Source organism: Staurois parvus, unplaced genomic scaffold (assembly GCF_062004578.1).
Source record: "Staurois parvus isolate SC_StPar_1 unplaced genomic scaffold, SC_StPar_1.0 ptg000054l, whole genome shotgun sequence".
Classification (NCBI taxonomy): Eukaryota; Metazoa; Chordata; class Amphibia; order Anura; family Ranidae; genus Staurois; species Staurois parvus.
In genome coordinates this window covers 2,396,366-2,415,475 of record NW_028317850.1, presented here as the reverse complement: position 1 = coordinate 2,415,475, position 19,110 = coordinate 2,396,366, and the positions used below count along the sequence as shown (strand labels likewise).

At 39.5% G+C, this 19,110-nt stretch overlaps 1 protein-coding gene across 1 annotated transcript in view; it reads left to right on the top strand.

Annotated features, from left to right (window-relative positions):
* The window catches only part of POLR2M (RNA polymerase II subunit M), a 32,986-nt gene extending 14,098 nt beyond the window's left edge, over positions 1-18,888 (top strand). Inside the window, exons 3-4 of the mRNA XM_089667755.1 lie at positions 6,313-6,523; positions 14,715-18,888. Of these exons, the coding sequence (XP_089523881.1) occupies positions 6,313-6,523; positions 14,715-14,843 (340 nt within the window). The 3' untranslated portion in view covers positions 14,844-18,888. The remainder of the gene's footprint in view (positions 1-6,312; positions 6,524-14,714) is intronic.
* The last annotated feature ends 222 nt before the right edge of the window (positions 18,889-19,110 follow it).

Below are 19,110 nucleotides of genomic sequence, written 5' to 3'. Positions count from 1 at the left end.
AAAAAAAGTTTACATTTTTATTTTTTTTTATATTTTATTTTTTTTTGCATACTGTTACCCTAGCAGTACAGTGTCACCATGGTGACACTGAACTACTTGTGGGGGGTGATGAAGATTTTTTTTTTCTTACACTGATTGCTTTTACAGCCTGTATGGGTGTAAAAGCAATCATTTCTCCTTTTCTCTGGCTGCATTCTTGCAGCCATTGAGAAATACTGTGTGAGCTGTGATTGGTCACAGCTTGTCACATGGTACAAGGCTGTTGTGAATAGCCTTGTACCATGTGACCTCTGTGATCATTCACAGATTTCACACGTAGTAAGCAATGATGTCAGAAATGACATCTTGCTTACTACTCTGCATGTGATCACTGATTGGCCAATCAGTGATCACATGTTTGGGACCTTGCACAGACGTCCCGTACGACGATCGGTGTTCCACTGTGTCCAGAGGACACAGCGGGCACCGGATCGCGGTGCTGTGCGCTCCCAGGGAGCGCGCACAATCCAAAATGGTAGGCGCCGTTTATGAACGGCAACCTGCCCCTGGACTGCCACTGTCTGTCCGTTTTTATATACAGCGGCTGGACGGCAAGTGATTAATTCTCGACCGCTCCTGGGATCAGCATGCATGCCAAAGACCGAAAAGGAGTGGGCCAGACGTGACGTCACTGGAACCAGATATGATAACTCTCAAGGGCTTCAACTAGTTCTGCTAATCGCATTCTCAAGAAGCCACAGAGCCGCTATTTTCCAAGCAGTTCTTATACAACCCAGTTGTTCCCGATTGGTTGAATTTCCCCAATTGATCTACCTATATCAAGGCTGTTTACAGCGTGGACCACATGGGCTTCACAATATACATCCATATATAATATACACATAATCAACATTTTAACCATAACAATCAATAATAACTTCTTTATATTTATTTTGGAAATGAAAACTACTTAAAGCGGAGTTCCACCCAAAAGAGGAAGTTCCGCTTTAAAGATTGGTCCCCCGCTCCCCATTAAGGATTGGCACCTTTGGAGAGCGGGGGAACGGGTACCCAAATTTGACAGGTACCCACTCCCACTTCTAGAAGTTGTCCTCCTACCCTCCCTCCCCGAAGTCTTGTGAGACACGTGACAGGTCCCAGAAGACGACGGGGCCATTCAGGAAGTGCAGCGCTAATAGTGCATGAAGCCGCAAGCTGTCACAGCCGGGTGCCCACACTGAAGATGCCGGCACCTAGAATACAGGACGGACGGTAAAATGGGCTGCGGCAGGGCAATGCGGGATCGTGGGACAGGTAAGTGGCTGTTTTTTAAAGGTCAGCAGCTACATTTTTTGTAGCTGCTGATTTTTATTTTTTTACAGAGTGAGTGGAACTCCGCTTTTAAATAGATGCACAAATAAGGATTCTCATTCTTTTTTATTCCGCAGCACCACCCAGTGGGTAAAATACTGAATACATCATATCTCATTCCTACTTTCATATACAAGTATGTTTGGACTTTTAAACCTCAATTTATATATCCTTAAAAGGTAACTCCACTTTCGAGGGAAAAATATAGCAAATGAAAAAAATATATAGTGCATTCATAAAGTATTCAGACCCCCTTAACTTTTTTTCAATGTTGTTATGTTGGAGCCTGGTACTACAGTTTAAATTAATTTTTTTTCTCATTAATCTACACTCAGCACCTCATAATGACAAAGTGAAAACAGAATTTTAGGAATGTCTGAGTTTATTAAAAAGAAAAAACTGAAATAACGCATGCACTTAAGTATTCAGACCCTTTTATTCAATACTTTGTTGAAGCACCTTTGCGTCTATGGCAGCAATTACAACCTCGAGTCTTCTTGGGTATGACATGACAAGCTTTGCACACCTAGATTGGGAGATTTTCTGCCATTCTTCTTTGCAAATCCTCTCAAACTGAGTCAAGTTGGATGGGGACCATTGGTGGACAGCCATTTTTAGGTCTCTCCAGAGATGTTCAATAGGGTTCAAGTCAGGGCTCTGACTGGGCCACTCCAGGACATTCACAGAGTTGTCCCTAAGCCACTCCTGTGTTGTCTTGGCTGTGTGCTTAGGATCATTGTCATGTTGGAAGGTGAAGCTTTGGCCCAGTCTGAGTTCCTGAGCACTGTGGAACAGTTTTTCATTGAGGATATCTCAGTACTTTGCTCCATTCAGCTTTCTGTCAACCATTACTAGTCTCCCAGTCCATGCTGCTGAAAAACACCAACACAGCATGATGTTGCCACCACCATACTTCAGTGTTGGGGTGGTATTGGGCAGGTAATGAGTGGTGCCTGGTTTCCTCCAGACCTAATGTTTAGAATTGAGGCCGAACCGTTCAATCTTGGTTTCATCTTACCAGAGACTCTTGTTCCTCAGTCTGAGAGGCCTTTAGGTGCTTTTTTGCAAACTCCAAGCGGGCTTTCATGTGTTTTGTATTGAGGAAAGGCTTCCGTGTAGCCACTCTGCCACAAAGCCCAGGTGGAAGGCTGCAATGCTGGTTGTCCTTAAACTTTATCCCATCTCCACCCAGGATCTCTGGAGCTCAGAGTGACTATCGGGTTCTTGGTCAATGCTCTTACTAAGGCCCTTCTTTCCTGATTGCACAGTTTGGCTGGGTGACCAGCTCTTGGAAGAGTCCTGGTTGTGCCAAACCTCTTCCATTTGAGGATTATGGAGGCCACTATGCTCTTGGGTAGCCTTCCCCAGATCTGTGCCTTGCAATAATCCTATCTCTGAGCTCTGCAGGCACAGGTGGACTCCAATTTAGGTGCAGAAACATCTCCGCAATGATCAAGAGAAATGGGAGGCACCTGAGCTAAATTTCAAGTGTCGATGCATATAGGCTGAATACTTATGCCAATGTGATATTTAATTTTTTTCTTTTTCATAGGTTTATGAATGCACGATGCATACAACACATACCATTGCTACACAAGACATTTATTAATATTTACCTTTCCCATTCAATCTGTAGAACTCTCATTTTCTGTAAATTTCAATGCAATATGGCAACCCGTAGGCCTTATGTGCACAGTTAGTGTAAAGAACACTCCCAGAAATGTAATTTCTTGCTTGTGTGATTGGCTTACTGATTTTACCAAGTCTGCAGTCAGATACAAGTCACATTTTAGACATCCTGTACAGCATAAATGTAATTTTGGTGAGATACTCCCAAAGGATTATTCACTTCTAAAGGGATGTTTTTGCTACAACTTTCCTCCTTCGAAGCGTTGGTCCTGTGTCAGTATGTAAACAGATTGCACCCTGCATGTGAGGTATCACTGTGAACGTCAGATCGAGGGCAGTAATTCTAGCACTAGACCTCCTGTGTAAATAGAAAATGGGGGCTGTAAAGGCTTTTAAGCACCGCCTATCGATATTAAAAATGTATGTACTTTGTTGCCATTGCAGTGGCATGTGCAATTTTAAGGAATGCCATGTTTGGTATCCATTTACTAAGCGTAACATCATCTTTTACATTTTATCAAACAATTGGGCAATATATTGTGTTTTTGTGCATTAAACTTCTAAAAAATGTATTTTTTCCCAAAAGATTTGCATTTGAAAAATTGCTGAGCAAATACCGTGTGATGTAAAATATATAAACACCCACCATTTTATTCTGTAGGGGTTCATAGTAATTGTCTAGCAAAAAAAAAAACAGTTTTTTCATGTGAACAAAAAGTGTCAGAAAAGAAAGACTTGGTGTTCAAGAGTGGGTGGTATGTGGCATCAGCTTCTAATGTTGGCCCTGAAATGCCAGGATAGTAGAAGCCTCCCTTCCAAATGACCCATTTTCGGAAAGTAGACACTCCAAGGTATTTTGCTAAGAGGCATGGTGAGTATTTTTCAGATTTCGTTTGTTGTCACGTTTTTTGGAAAACTAAGAAAGAAAAGGAGAATGTATTTTTTCTCTTTCAAAACCCTGTGACAAAAATGATATCTGTAAATTACTCACCATGCCTCACCATTCCTTGGGGTGTCTACTTTCCAAAATGGGGTCATTGGGGGGGGGGTGTTTGTACTATCTTGGCAAGTAGTTAAAATGTAACTCTAGTAAACCCCTTAAAAAAAAAAAAAAAAAACCACTTCAAAGTATATGGAATTCCTGTTGCCATTATTGTGGACTCAAAGTAAAAAAACAGTTTGATGTTAACCACTTGCCGTCCGCCCTACAACAGATGTATTGCTCAGGGCAGACGTTCTGTGCAAAATCATGTGATTTTGCACTTCTGTCATTGGGGGTGGGAGTGGCGCGCGCCTGCTCCCTGAGTGCCGCTTCTGCTGTGATTGGACACAGCAGAAGCCGGTCAACAGGTGCTGGCCAATGGATGAGCACCAACACCTGTTGATCGCTGAAGAGACTGAAATAACACAGCTCTGCCTATGTAAACCAGGCAAAGCTGTGTTATGTCAATGGCGATCTGCTAAGTTTTATTCAGGGAATAAAATCTAGCACATTGCCTAGTTAAAACGGCACACAATGCACACAAAAACCCTGGCTAGGTACACAATTAACCCTTTGATCGCCCTAGATGTTTAACACCTTTCCATCCAGTGTCATTAATACAGTGACCATGTATATTTTTAGCACTGATTACTGTATTAGTGTCACAGGCTCCCACAAAGTGTCAGTTAGCAACAGACTGTCCACTGCAATATCGCAGTCCCACTACAAATTGCTGATCTCCGCCATTATTAGTGGGAAAAATAACTTCCAGTATCTATGCCGCCATTTGTAGACGCTATAACTTTTTATACGCGTATTGGGATTTTTTACCACAATTGTGTAGCAGAATACATTTTGGCCTACATTTATGAAGAAATTAGATTTTTAAATTTTTTTATTGGATGTTTTATAGCACAAAGTAAAATGTGTATATATATATTTTTTAAATGTTTTCTCATTTATAGCGCAAAAAATAAAAACGGCAGAGGTGATAAAACATCACTAAAAGAATGCTGTATTTGTGGGGAAAAATGACCCAAAAATTTTTCATTTATGTACAGCGCTGAATGACCGCGTAGTTATCAGTTAAAGTAACGCAGCGCCGTATTGCAAAAAATGGCCTGGTCAGGAAGGGGGGCAAATCATTCGGATGGCAAGTGGTTAAAGTGGCTTTGCACAAATGTTGTTAAGCAGTTCAGTCTGAAATGCCCGTGTTATTGTAACTAAATCATCTACTGGTAGCTCTGTATCTTTGCATGGTATTTTGTTATGTCTCATGCAGGAGACGTCTGCTCCAGCAGAACACTGATAAAATATTGCACAATTCTAGTCTGTAGTCATGTGACTTGTCAGTATTCACAAGTAGCACAGAAAACAAAGCCCCGCATGGCAGCTTTTTTTTTTTTAAATTAGTGACAACAAGCAGGGTGAGAAGATCCTCTGCTAGCTGTCACCCTATCCCGTGGCTCCAGCAGTGGGAACACATTACATGTTTCACCCAAAAAAATTATGGAACATGTCATATGTTCCCAAAGGTGAACTTATCCTTTAATACACTGCACTGGAATGTGCTACGGAAAAGATATAACATGTCCTTCTTTTTTTTGGGAAATGTTGCCCATTACTGCTGATGTCAGCAGGCTCTTCGGTCTTAGTATAATGCTGTGTTGGATGGATGCAGTTGGTAGACTAGGTGTAGAGACTTCACTGTACCTGAAAGATATAGAAGGTGGTGGTTTTAAATATCATTTGATAATTTCAGGTTACAGAAAAATGCACTGACGTTTGCATAGGTAGTTCACACCATTTGAGTGATGACCTCATTATCCTAGAAAATTCTAGGCCAACCTGTCATTTGACTGGAGCCAAAAGGCTGTTTGTTTGTTTTTGGGGGGGGGTTTCGGATAGTTGTGCTCTTGTTCTTTTTTTTTTTTTTTAAATTAATTAATTTTTATTCTTACAGACTTGTTACTGACAGGTCAGTTTTAAGGCTTTGAAACTTTAAACAAGAAGTTGTTTGTGAAGTGTCATTGATATTAATTATTATTATTTATTTATTAATTATAGGTACTTATATAGCGCCAACAATTTACGCAGCTTATTATTTTATTATACAGGATTTATATAGCACCAACAGTTAGCTGCTGTTCTATGTTCTTCAAGGATGGTGGGCCTCAGTTATCAGAGTGGAATTTTGTTTTTAAAAAGCCTTGTAGTTTTAATGAGCACATTCAGCTGTGTGATCTATATTTTCATTAAAGCTAATACATTTTAATTAGTGATATTTTGATCTTTCACAGAAAGCCATTAAGCATATTAGTCAGCCAAGCAATTATTATATTTATTTTCAGTTTGCCGTCAGACTCCAATTCCTCAACCCCCAATCAGTCACCAGGAGAGAGGGCACTTAGGCTGTCTGCGGAAGAGAGAAGAGCTCAGGACAGGAAACATCTGGATGACATCACTGCAGCTACACTTCCACCACTCCATCATTCACCAGCCCTGTTACTACCTCTCGAGGAATCTCTGACTCTACAGATAGAACAGAAAAAGACTTATGAGGTAAGTTATTTTTCCAATGGAAAGTATAGGAACACCTAGCATAGGATGTTAAAAAAAAAAAAAGCATATATGTATAAAGCAGATAAGTTGCTATTGTATTGCATAATATGCCAAGTTAGCCAAGGTCTCCTAATTTTGTACGTTATGAATTATGCCAGTAGACCTATCCCAGTGCCATGTGCTAGGCAATACCCTTTATACATTTTTTTCCTCTTTTCTAGGAACCATAAATATTCTTGGAAGTTGGTAAACAGAGAGTTGCTATGTCCATAGTAGGAATAACTGCCATGCTGTATCCAGCAGCCTGATATGTGTATAGTAATAGATCATTTGTGTTTATAAGAGTCGTCATTGAAGTGTTCACCTTTTTCATTTTTTCTGACTTTACAGCTCCACCCCCTCCTCGTTCCCAGCTATTCTTACTCCAGAGATGCTGATCGGTCAGTGCCCACACAGCCAGTCCAGCAGTCCACAGATACAAAATCCCCATTCTTCTTCCTCTTCCCTGTGCAGTGCTTCCGGGATGGACCAAAGCGATTCAGCTTGCAGATGCTGACCAACCAGTATCGATGTGGTCTGTCCCTGAAGCTCTGTACAGAGAAGAGGGAAAAGAATGAGGATTTCACACCTCTGGACTGCTGGACCGGCTGCATGGATACTCACCTCACAGCATCTCTGGAGTTAAGTACAATAGGTAAGGTGGTGAGGGTGTATGGTGTTAGACCACCTTTTAATTATTTCCCAAAAGATGAACAACCACTTTAAAGCAAAGCCGATGCAAATACCTAATGCTGAGTTTTTGTATAGCTCAGCTTTAGTCCTCATGCACACTGGTGTTTTAAAAAGCTGTATAAAGTCACATTAAAAACACGAGTTTTCCACATTTTTAGTGTTTTTTCCACAGAAAATGAATAAAATTTTGTCTAAAGAAACCCCCCGCAGTTTTGCCACGTTTTAACGCATTTACCAGTGTTAGAGCATTCTTACAGCTAAAAACTCCTCTAGAAACACTAGTTCTGGGTTTTCTTTTTCCACCCAAAAAATGCCTCTGCCAAAAAACACTGCCTAAAGCCTACGTGTGCATGAACACATAGGATAACATGCTGGGGAGTTTACTGGCTGTAGAAAAAAATGCCAAAAGCCAAAAACAGCCGCTGTAAAAATGTCCAGTGTGCATGAGGACTTAAAGTAATAGGGATAGTTAAAAAGTAATTTTAATAGGAAGAATATTTTGTTCAAGCTCTCCCAGTAGAAGAAAGTTTACAGATTTGTTGATTCTCTTTCCTTTTGATTGCTCAATAGCTAGTTTCTGATCTGATTTCCCATCCCAGGGTACAAACCAATCTTATGTAAAGTCATTTAGTCAACTGCATGACAAGTACAGTATTTGTACAGCTTCTAAATTTATATTCTCATTTGCAGCCACTGAAGAGGAAGCCATGTGATTCTTGAGCAGGGCTTGGGCTACAATGTTCTGTCTTAGTGTGCTGCCACTTGCACTAAAACCAATATTAACATAGTTTTGGTTTGCGAACACAGCCCTGCAGCAAGTTTAGTATTAATGGATTACTGATTATAGCAGATAACTGACAGGACAGTTGGGCAAACACTGCCACAACTCAGGTTCAGATTTGGAATCTTTGATTTTTGTTAACTAGTGATCACAGTGCATGCTCAGCAGCTGGTAGGAAAGAACACATCTTGTATGTGTCGTCTTATTTATGATATCACTTCCAGTTCTATGGGAGAATGAGTTACTCAGTCCAGCACTGTCTCCAGCACTGGCTCTGCAGTTATTTGAGTAATATGGAGAGAGTCTCTTATAGTCTTCTAGAATGTGAGAGCAGTCTCTGACCACCTTGTGTAATATGGAAAGTCTGTACTCTCGTGTAACATAAGCAGTGTCTAATGCTAGAGGCTTCTTTCATTTCTGTGTATCCAATTTAACAGCGTCTCATTTCATGTCTCTTTCTAATTGACATTGTAATTGTAGCCCCAACATCATTGTACAGTGGGGATCGAAAGTTTGGGCACCCCAGCTAAAACTTTGTATTAATGTGCATAAAGAAGCCAAGGAAAGATGGAAAAAACTCCAAAAGGCATCAAATTACAGATTAGACATTCTTATAATATGTCAACAAAAGTTAGATTTTATTTCCATCATTTACACTTTCAAAATAACAGAAAACAAAAAAATGGCGTCTCCAAAAGTTTGGGCAATCTGCAGAATTTATAGCATGCACTGCCCCCTTTGCAAAGCTGAGACCTGCCAGTGTCATGGATTGTTCTCAATCATCATCTAGGAAGACCAGGTGATGTCAATCTCAAAGGTTTTAAATGCCCAGACTCATCTGACCTTGCCCCAACAATCAGCACCATGGGTTCTTCTAAGCAGTTGTCTAGAAAACTGAAACTGAAAATAGTTGACGCTCACAAAGCTGGAGAAGGCTATAAGAAGATAGCAAAGCGTTTTCAGATGTCAATATCCTCTGTTCGGAATGTAATTAAGAAATGGCAGTCATCAGGAACAGTGGAAGTTAAAGCAAGATCTGGAAGACCAAGAAAAATATCAGACAGAACAGCTCGCAGGATTGTGAGAAAAACAATTCAAAACCCACGTTTGACTGCACGATCCTTCCAGAAAGATCTGGCAGACACTGGAGTTGTGGTACACTTTTCCACTATAAAGAGGTACTTGTACAAATATGTTCTTCATGGAAGAGTCATCAGAAGAAAACCTCTTCTACGTCCTCACCACAAAAATCATCGTTTGAACTTTGCAAATGAACATATAGACAAGCCTGATGCATTTTGGAAACAAGTTCTGTGGACCAATGAGGTTAAAATTGAACTTTTTGGCCGGTATGAGCAAAGGTACGTTTGGAGAAGAAGGGGCACAGAATTTAATGAAAAGAACCTCTGTCCAACTGTTAAGCATGGGGTTGGATCAATCATGCTTTGGGGTTGTGTTGCAGCCAGTGGCACACGGAACATCTCACGAGTAGAAGGAAAAACGGATTCAATAAAATTTCAGCAAATTTTGAATGGTAACTTGATGCCATCTGTGAAAAAGCTGAAGTTAAAGAGAGGATGGCTTCTACAAATGGATAATGATCCTAAACACACCTCGAAATCCACGGGGGATTACATCAAGAGGCATAAACTGAAGGTTTTGCCATGGCCTTCACAATCTCCTGACCTCAACATAATTGAAAATCTATGGATAGACCTTAAAAGAGCAGTGCGTGACAGACAGCCCAGAAATCTCAAAGAACTGGAAGACTTTTGTAAGGAAGAATGGGCAAAGATACCTCAAACAAGAATTGAAAGACTCTTGGCTGGCTACAAAAAGCGTTTACAAGCTGTGATACTTGCCAAAGAGGGCAGTACAAGATATTAACTCTGCAGGGTGCCCAAACTTTTGCAGACGCCATTTTTTTGTTTTCTGTTATTTTGAAAGTGTAAATGATGGAAATAAAATCTAACTTTTGTTGACATATTATAAGAATGTCTAATCTGTAATTTGATGCCTTTTGGAGTTTTTTCCATCTTTCCTTGGCTTCTTTATGCACATTAATACAACTTTTTAGCTGGGGTGCCCAAACTTTCGATCCCCACTGTAACATACAGCTCTCTCTAACGTGACAATTCTTCTATCATGCAGAAGTTCCTAGGAATGTTGCAACTCACTTTTAAAAAGTAATCGTCTAATGTGGCAGCTCTCTCCTATGGGGGTAAGGTTGGAGGTACAAGCAGCTTCAAGAAAATGATCGGGGTTCACAGGCGCTGGGTAGTTGTGTGTTGGGAGCCTTAAAGGAGACCTAATACATATTGGCTATGGGGATATGACTCTCCTAATACACAGCCATGAGTGGTGTTGGGCTCAGTTCTTTTGCCTATAGTTCAGTCATTTTGAAGAAAAAAAATAAGACTTGTAATCCAACCAAAGCACTTACAGTTGTGCTCAAAGGTTTGCATACCCTTCGAGAATTGGTAATATACAGTATGTTTCATTTTTAAAGAAAACATGATTTAGCAGGCAAAAATACATTTTATTCCTTTCTTATGGCATTCATATTCAACTGTAGGTTATAACAGAATGGCACAATCATCAAGCAAATCATGGCAACACATAAACAAATGAAATGACCCCTGTTTAAAAGTCTGCATACCCTTAGTTCTTAAAGTGTTCCTAAACCCACAGCAGTAAAATCATTCTGTCACTGGAACCTAAGGGGTTAATCTACTGCATTGTGTAAAAATTATGTTTGATCCTGTCTTCTCTGATCATCCCCTTCTTTTACTGTCCCCAATCCATCTCCTGATAGAACAGAGCCTTGGGGGCAAGCTGCACATGCTCCTTTTGGTGTATATTGCTAGATATATTTGTCTGGGGAGAGTGCATGTGATCAGCACAGGGCCAATCAGCGCTATCCAGACAGAGGGTCAGTGGTCCTGCAGCCTCATAGGACAATAAGGGGAAAATGAAAACTCCTCCTACAAGCTTTAACCATGCTCTGCTGGACACTGATAGAAGTCACAAGACTGCTCTAACTGCTGATGAGTTAAGGTATTAAGCAGTTTATATTTGCTAAAATAATTGCATTTCAATGTTCTGTATAATGTGGTAGACCAGATATAGTGAATGCAGGGCCCTGGGTATAGTAGCACTTTAATACAGTGTATTTCCTCCTTTAGCATTAATGACAGTGTACAGTATCTTGTAATAGTGTCTATAAGGTCCCGAATTCTTTCAGGTGGTATAGCTTCCCATTTGTCTTGGCAAAATGCCTTCAGGTCATGCAAAGTCTTTGGTCGTCTTGCATGAACCGCACGCTTGAGATCTCCCCAGAGTGGCTTGATGATGTTAGTTAGGAGACTGTGATGGCCACTCCAGAACCTTCACCTTTTCCTGCTGTAACCACTGAAGGGTCAACTTGGCCTAGTGTTTAGGGTCATTGTCATGCTGGAAAGTCCAAGCGTCTCCCATGTGCAGCTTTCGTGTAGAAGAATTGTCTGCCAGTAATTTATGCTAACATACTGCATTCATCTTGCCATCAATTTTTACAAGATTCCTCGTGCCGTTAGAGCTCACACCCCCCCAAAACATCAGTGAGCCACCACCATGCTTCACAGTGGGGATGGTGTTCTTGTCGCTGTTGACCCCTCTCCAAACATAGCGCTTATGGTTGTGACTCGTGTTGTCTCGTCCCTCCAGATTAGTGTGCCAGAAGCTGTGAGGCATGTCAAGGTTTTGGACATATTGTAACATATTGTAACCTGGCTTTTTTTGTGGCATTAGCGAAGTAAAGGTTTCTTTCTGGCAGGTTGACCATGCAGCTCATTTTTGTTCAAGTATCGTTGTATTGTGCTTCTTGAAACAACCACACCGTCTTTTTCTAAAGCAGCCTGTATTTCTCCTGGAATTATCTGTGGGGTTTTCTTTGTATCCTGAACAATTCTTCTGGCAGTTGTGGCTGCAGTCTTTCCTGACCTTGGCTTGGTACCAAGAGATCTCTGAATTTTCCGCTTCTTAACCACTTACCTACTAGTCACTTTTACCCCCTTCCTGCCCAGGCCAATTTTCAGCTTTCAGCGTTGTTGCATTTTGAATGACAATTGTGCGGTCATGCAACATTGTACCCATATGAAATTTTTATAATTTTTTTTACACAAATAGAGCTTTCTTTTGGTGGTATGTACTCGCCAATGGGTGTTTTATATTTTGCGCTATAAACAAAAAAAACTCCAAAAAATTTGAAAAAAAAGTTTTTCTTTGTTTCTATTATAAAATTTTGCAAACAGGCAATTTTTCTCCATCACTGATCTGCGTTGATGAGGCTGCACTGATAGGCAGCACTGATGGGCACTGATAGGCAGCATTGATGGGCACTGATGAGGTGGCACGGATAGGCAGCACTGATGGGCAGTGATAGGAGGCACTGCTATGAGGTTGGATTGATGGGCAGCACTGCTGGGCGGCACTGCTGGGCAGAGGTGGGTGGCACTGCAGGGCACAGGTGGGAGGAACTGATGATCAGTGCCAATCCCTTCGCTGACAATTGCCGGTTCTCGGCAGTACTTTCCTCACGCTGTGACAGCATCCGATAACCGGCAACTGTATTTATCCGGTAATCTGCTGTGTCATTGGACACAGCTGATCACGTGGTAAAAGGCTGCCGTGATTGGCTGTTTACCGTATCATGAGATCAGCTGTGTCCATAAAGACACAGCGATCACTGGTGGTGCCGTGTGCATGCCACTGGGGGCGCGCAAGGGGGCGTGTTCTGGAATGCCATCCATGGACGTCGTCGCAGAATTACACAACCGTAGCTGTTCTTCAGCTATAGCACGGTTGGGAACTGGTTAATAAGTGATTGAACAGTACTGACTGGCATATACAAGGCTTTGGATATTTTTTTATATCCTTTTCCAGCTTTCGAAAGTTCGATTACTATGCTACACTGGTCTGTTGACAGTTCTTTTCTTCTCCCCATAGCTCAGTATCTAGCCTGCTCAGTGCATCCACATGAGAGCTAACAAACTCATTGACTATTTATACACAGACACTAATTGCAATTTAAAAAGCCACAGATGTGGGAAATTATCTTTAATTGACATTTTACCTGTGTGTGTCACCTTGTGTGTCTGTACCGCGGCCAAACATTCCAGGGTATGTAAACTTTTGATCATGGCCATTTGGGTGATTTCTGTTTTCGTTATGGTTTAAAAAGGAGGCACACAAATATGTGATAATAAATGGCTTCATATGATCATCATCCTTAACCGATTCCCTTCCACCCTATAGCAGATATAAAATCCAGGCCGGTGATTGCTCGCTGGCACCCGGTGATTGCCAAGGATCTCTGACAAAACAAAACAGGTCTCCTCCCTGTCAGCTCCAGCACACTGCCATGCAAAGCAGTATGTTTACAGTGAAGCACACAGACACAGCCCCATAGTGAAACACACACAGCACACAGTTAACCCTTTTATCGCCCCAGATGTTAACCCCTTCCTGCCCAGTGCCATTAGTACAGTGTCAGTGCTTTTTATTAGCACTGGTCACTGTAATGGTGTCACTGGGGATGTCAGTGACACCAAGTCAGTTCCCTCCAGTGTCAGAATGCTCGCCGCAGTCCTGCTATAAGTCACTGATCGACACCATTACTAGTGAAAATTAAAAAAAAAAAAAAAATCCCAGTATATATACCGCCATTTTCTAAACTCTATAACTTTCATGTAAACCAATCAATTTACATTTATTGGGATTTTTTTTTTAGGAAAGACATGTAGCAGAATAAATCTTGGCCTAAATTTATGGCAAAATTAGATTTTTAAACTTTTTTTACTGGACATGTTTAATAGCAAAAAGTAAAAAATAGTTTTTTTCTCAAAATCGTTGGTCTTTTTTTTGTTTTTTATAGCGCAAAAAATAAAAAATTCACAGGCGATCAAATACCACCGAAAGAAAGCTCAATTTGTGGGAAAAAAAGGACGTAAATTGAATTTGGGTGCAGCATTGCATGACTGTGCAATTGTCAGTTAAAGTAACAGAGTGCTGTAACGTAAAAAAATGGCCTGGCCTGGCCTGGTAAATCCTCTGGAGGGCAAGTGGTTAAATAATAGGTTTTCAGCCAGGGTGTGCAAACTTTTGAGCACAACTGTATGCCACCTAAAAGTGATCCACCAGCACCATTTTAATGTTTTTTCTAATTCAAAACAATCGGTATGGTACTTGGCTTACTAAGTATGCACAGAAGCAAACTAGAAAGCAAACAGTCCCTTGTAACTGCTGAAGGCACAAAAAGTCATCCTTCTCAGCTAGAAGTTTGGACAGCGACAACTTTATAATGGTGCAGCTGGACCAGTTTTTATTTTCTACATACAGAAACAAAGGCCTAAGAGGTGAAGTAACACACTACTCTTAACTGTACAATAGTTATCTTCAGACCCCTATAGCCAGTACTTTGTAATCATATATTGAATACTATTTCCGGAAGTAGCTAACCTAAATCCTAAACTGATAGACGTTTTGTGTAAATTATTATTTAAGCTGCCAGTTTGTGATTGATGCTCTCTGGTAATTTTGGACAATAGGGCAGAGAAATAATGACAACGAGGATGCTACATTCAAAAGTGATCAAGTTGGGTTTGTCTTTTTATATTTGTAATATTTTTATATCTTCAGGAAAACCAGGCCAAGCTTGCAGCTCAAAAGCTATTTGAGAAGCTGAATATTAAGATGGAACCTCATAACCCTGAGGGAGATTCTTACATGAAATACCGGGATCAGAGAGATAACGAAGACAATGACTGAGAAGAATAACAGAGGGACTTTGGCTTTCTATCTACAGAGCAGATTCTGTGTTGTGTACTGCACAACTACCAACACATCAGTCCCCTAATGTATCTTCTGTATATATGTGTATAACCGTTTTATATAATAAATATGTCAATTATTGTTAATGCATTACAGAAAAAGACCTTTTCTAAAAAAAAAAAAGTCAGTGTGTGTGTGCATATTTATGTGTGTGTGTACACACACACACACACACACACACACACACACACACACACACACACACACACACACACACACACACACACACACACACACACACACACACACACACACACACACACACACACACACACACACACACACACACACACACACCCTTGAAAAAGTATTCATACCCTTTGAAATTTTGCACATTTTGTCATGTTTCAACTAAAAACATAAATGTATTTTATTGGGATTTTATGTGATGAACCAACACAAAGTTGCACATAATTGTGAAGTGGAAGTAAAATGATATACAGTATGGTTTTCAAAATGAATATCTGAAAAGTGTGGCCTGCATTTGTATTCAGTATTCAGTCCTCTTTACTCTGTTACCACTTGGAAAATTTCAAGAGGTATGAATAATTTTTCAAGGCACTGTGTGTATGTATATATATTTGTGTGTATGTGTGTATATGTGTGTGTGTATATATATATATATATATATATATATATATATATATATTCTAGTGAAGTGGAGCAAACGGCAAATTATCGTCTCATCCAGGTCATTCATATCACTGCTATTATATTTTTGTTCACTAATACAAAAGTAGAGAAACATTGACATTTACTGCACCTGAAGTCTGTAATCATTTACTATGCATGACTGAAGCACATTCTTATATAATGAGGAATGGGGTGCAAATTATTTTGCCTGCATAGAGGAACAATGCAAAGAGCAGATCCGATTTGCAAAGAACAATAGTTCTTGACAATCAGTTTTCTATTTATGTAGACAGATTAGCTTAAAGGATACTTGTCATTGGCTGTTATGGGTTACTTCAATTCACACATGATTACCTTTTTGCAATTTTTTCTTGAAACCCCACCCCAACACTTCTGAAAATCTAGCACTAACGTGTTAATTATTTAACTGCTTGAACAAATGATACAATCTTTGTATGCTTTAATGTTTTTGGATGGACAAAGCAGCAAATGTTTTGGCTGGTAAAGATCATTTTCATCCTGTGCTCTCCTTTTATTTAAGTCTCAGTGATGTATACATTTCTACAATAAAGCTATGGGAACGCTAATGGCAAAATGAAAAATGTTATTTTTTTTTTTCTTTTGCGTGGATGTATCATTTCCAGTGTTATCCAACATTCACACTAAACAGATGCAGTCACTGGTCTTTTGGAATACAGTAAGTCCCCTACATAGGAGCCTTCAAGTTGGGAACCTACAATGATGTGAATGTGCGTTTACATGCCTAATCACATTACTTCATGTATCTGGTGTACATTGTCACGTGCATGTGCTTCACAAGTGGGTATGCTTTTGTGTACTTTATTATTATTATTATTATTATTATACAGGATTTATATAGGGCCAAGAGTTTGCGCAGCGCATTACAAAATGAAGGTAGACATTACAAGTTGGTAGAAGAGGAATCAGAAGGCCCTGCTCGTTAGAGCTTACAATCTAAGAGGGAAAGTACTTTACTGTACTGTATAGAGTACAGTATCTTTATTTCACGCTTATAAACTTTTTACAGTACACTGTACTATACAGCTGACTGTGTTCGGTACCTTGGCTAACTTTGTTGGACTTAGGAACAAATTGGACTTACGCATGCACTCTCAGAGCAGAATTTGTTCTTATGTTGGGGACTTACTGTAATCTGAATCTCCACTCCATAGTAACCTCTTAGAAAAAGCTGTATACTATTATTTACTGGTGTTCTGGTCTTCTGAGAAGTTCCACAGTGACTGTTATTTCATGATGTATGAATGTCAGATATTCATGGCAAAAAAAAATGCGAGGACGAGCTATTCAGCACGTGTGTATTTGCATGTATTTGCGTAAATACTTGTGTTAAAAATTCTCCTACCTTTTTTTTTTCTTTTTTTTTTTTTCATCAAGGGAGTGTGGCGTATGCATGTAAAAGTAGCAAGGAAGATTTAATTTTTTTCTATTTATCTGATCTATGTGTAGGCCAAGCTTACACACTTGTGTGTTCAGGCCCATTAAAAACATAGGGCTGCAGTTAGATCAGTAAAATAAAAACCTGAATGCCCAAAATGTGGCATTTTTAGGTGTCTGTGTGCAAGAGACCTTAAGCTGTGGTAGGCGATAAAACTGCCACTGTGGGGGAGTTACAATTACCCAGAAGGGAACATGGTTATTCCTAGAGGATAAGGCCGTGCTATTATATCAAGGCAAAAAATGATAGTTTTGTGAAAATAAGTTATTACAATATTTTCATTACCTAAAATTAAAACAGAACTCCATGTAAAAATATAGCTTAGTGAAAGTTGTTGACTGATTTGCATATTCTAAATGTGCTTAGGCTACAATTACACCCATGAATTCTCACCCATTTCCATCACTGTAGATTTTACATGTGCTACCATTGATTTCTATGAAGGATACACCCTCCTAGAATTCAAACCAAAGATTCAGTGGACAGGTATTAATATATATATTTTTTTGTAGGCACCAAACCGGAATGCTTAGGTTTGATTGTAGCCTTATATATCGGTACTGGGTTTTATTACATATAAATTCTGCAGTTTTTATTTTTACCACTGGGAGGCACTGTTGTACAGGGATAGCATAGCCAAGGAACTTGCATGCAAAGACCCATTTCTATACATAAACAATAAATAATCTCTAAATAATCACAGATATAAAAAATGTCTGTGTGTGTATATGTATGTGTGTGTATGTATGTATGTATGTATGTATATATATATATATATATATATATATATATATATATATATATATATATATATATATAACTTTTCTTTCAAAAATGTGATAAGGTGCAGGAACTGTGCACTTTGAAAGTTAGGTGAAATATCTTGATGAAACTCACTTGTTATGTTTTAGGAGATAAGTTAATGTTACAAACACACCAAACTAGAATGGAAGTTAATATTTCTAAATTCTGTTGTTAGAATTACATGCTATAGCTGCGATTTGTGAATGATACTTCCCAATGCTGGGAGTGCACTGTTTTCAACAATTAAACCAGTCTTGTGTGAAGACATTGGGGTTGAATTACTAAAGACTTGGTTTACTTTTCAAGGGAATTTTCACTTAGCTTAGTGTATGTAAAAAAAACTGTGCTAACTTCTACTATCCAGTTGTGTAGGCAGAAATACTTGTTTTATTTTCTCGCATCTGATTGGGTATCCTTTGTACAGTGAATTTTCTCCACATTCACTAAGATGAACAAATTGTTTGCCTTTGGTAAGTCAGCTCCAGTTCAGGACTCTGAGATCAAACCAGACAGGAAAAGCACTTGTGACCGTGTTTTATCCCAAGAAATATAACAGACTTATATCTCAGAAGGCCAAACCAGTACCTGTGTTAGTTTTCAAACCAATCTCTTTGTCTCTGTGGACCCCCCTTGGTTTCAAGGCTGGGATCTAGGGCCTCAACATTTTTCCAAGTTTACATAAAGCTCCCATGACTCACTCATAAGTCACATGCCAGAGCCTCTATTGCAAGATAATGCTCTGAAATTTAAAATTTTACTGACAGGAAGGTGGGCCTTATCATTCAGAGAGGTGTGGCTTAATTCTGACTTGGAGATTAGACTCATACTAGCAGGCCAGGCCAAGTCCACCTAAGTAAATAAGATACAACACACAGGCATGGATCCTTCAAATATTTTTCATATTTGTGCCTTTACAGATATTATTAGCTAAAATTAATTGAATGCATTGTCTGTATTCCTTTCATTTTACAGGATTTTTTTTTTGTTTATTTTAACTGCCATATTTGTTAATTTTTTACATTTTAAAATCTGTACATGTTAATAAAAATATTTTTGTATGTAAAGTAATTGTGAATATTCTACTTTAGTGTTCATAACAGATTGAATGTGAATAGTATAAGAATGCTTTAAGTGCACCAGTGCCTAGACTATGGACAAGTGCAAGTGCAAAGGAGGGAAGCAGCAGTGGGACAGGAGCACAATGCATCCTGCACATGCACTGTGTACTTTGTTAAAGATTTTTGGGGCATGCCCAGTGTCCCCAATTGGTTAAAATAAGTTTTCCCTGAC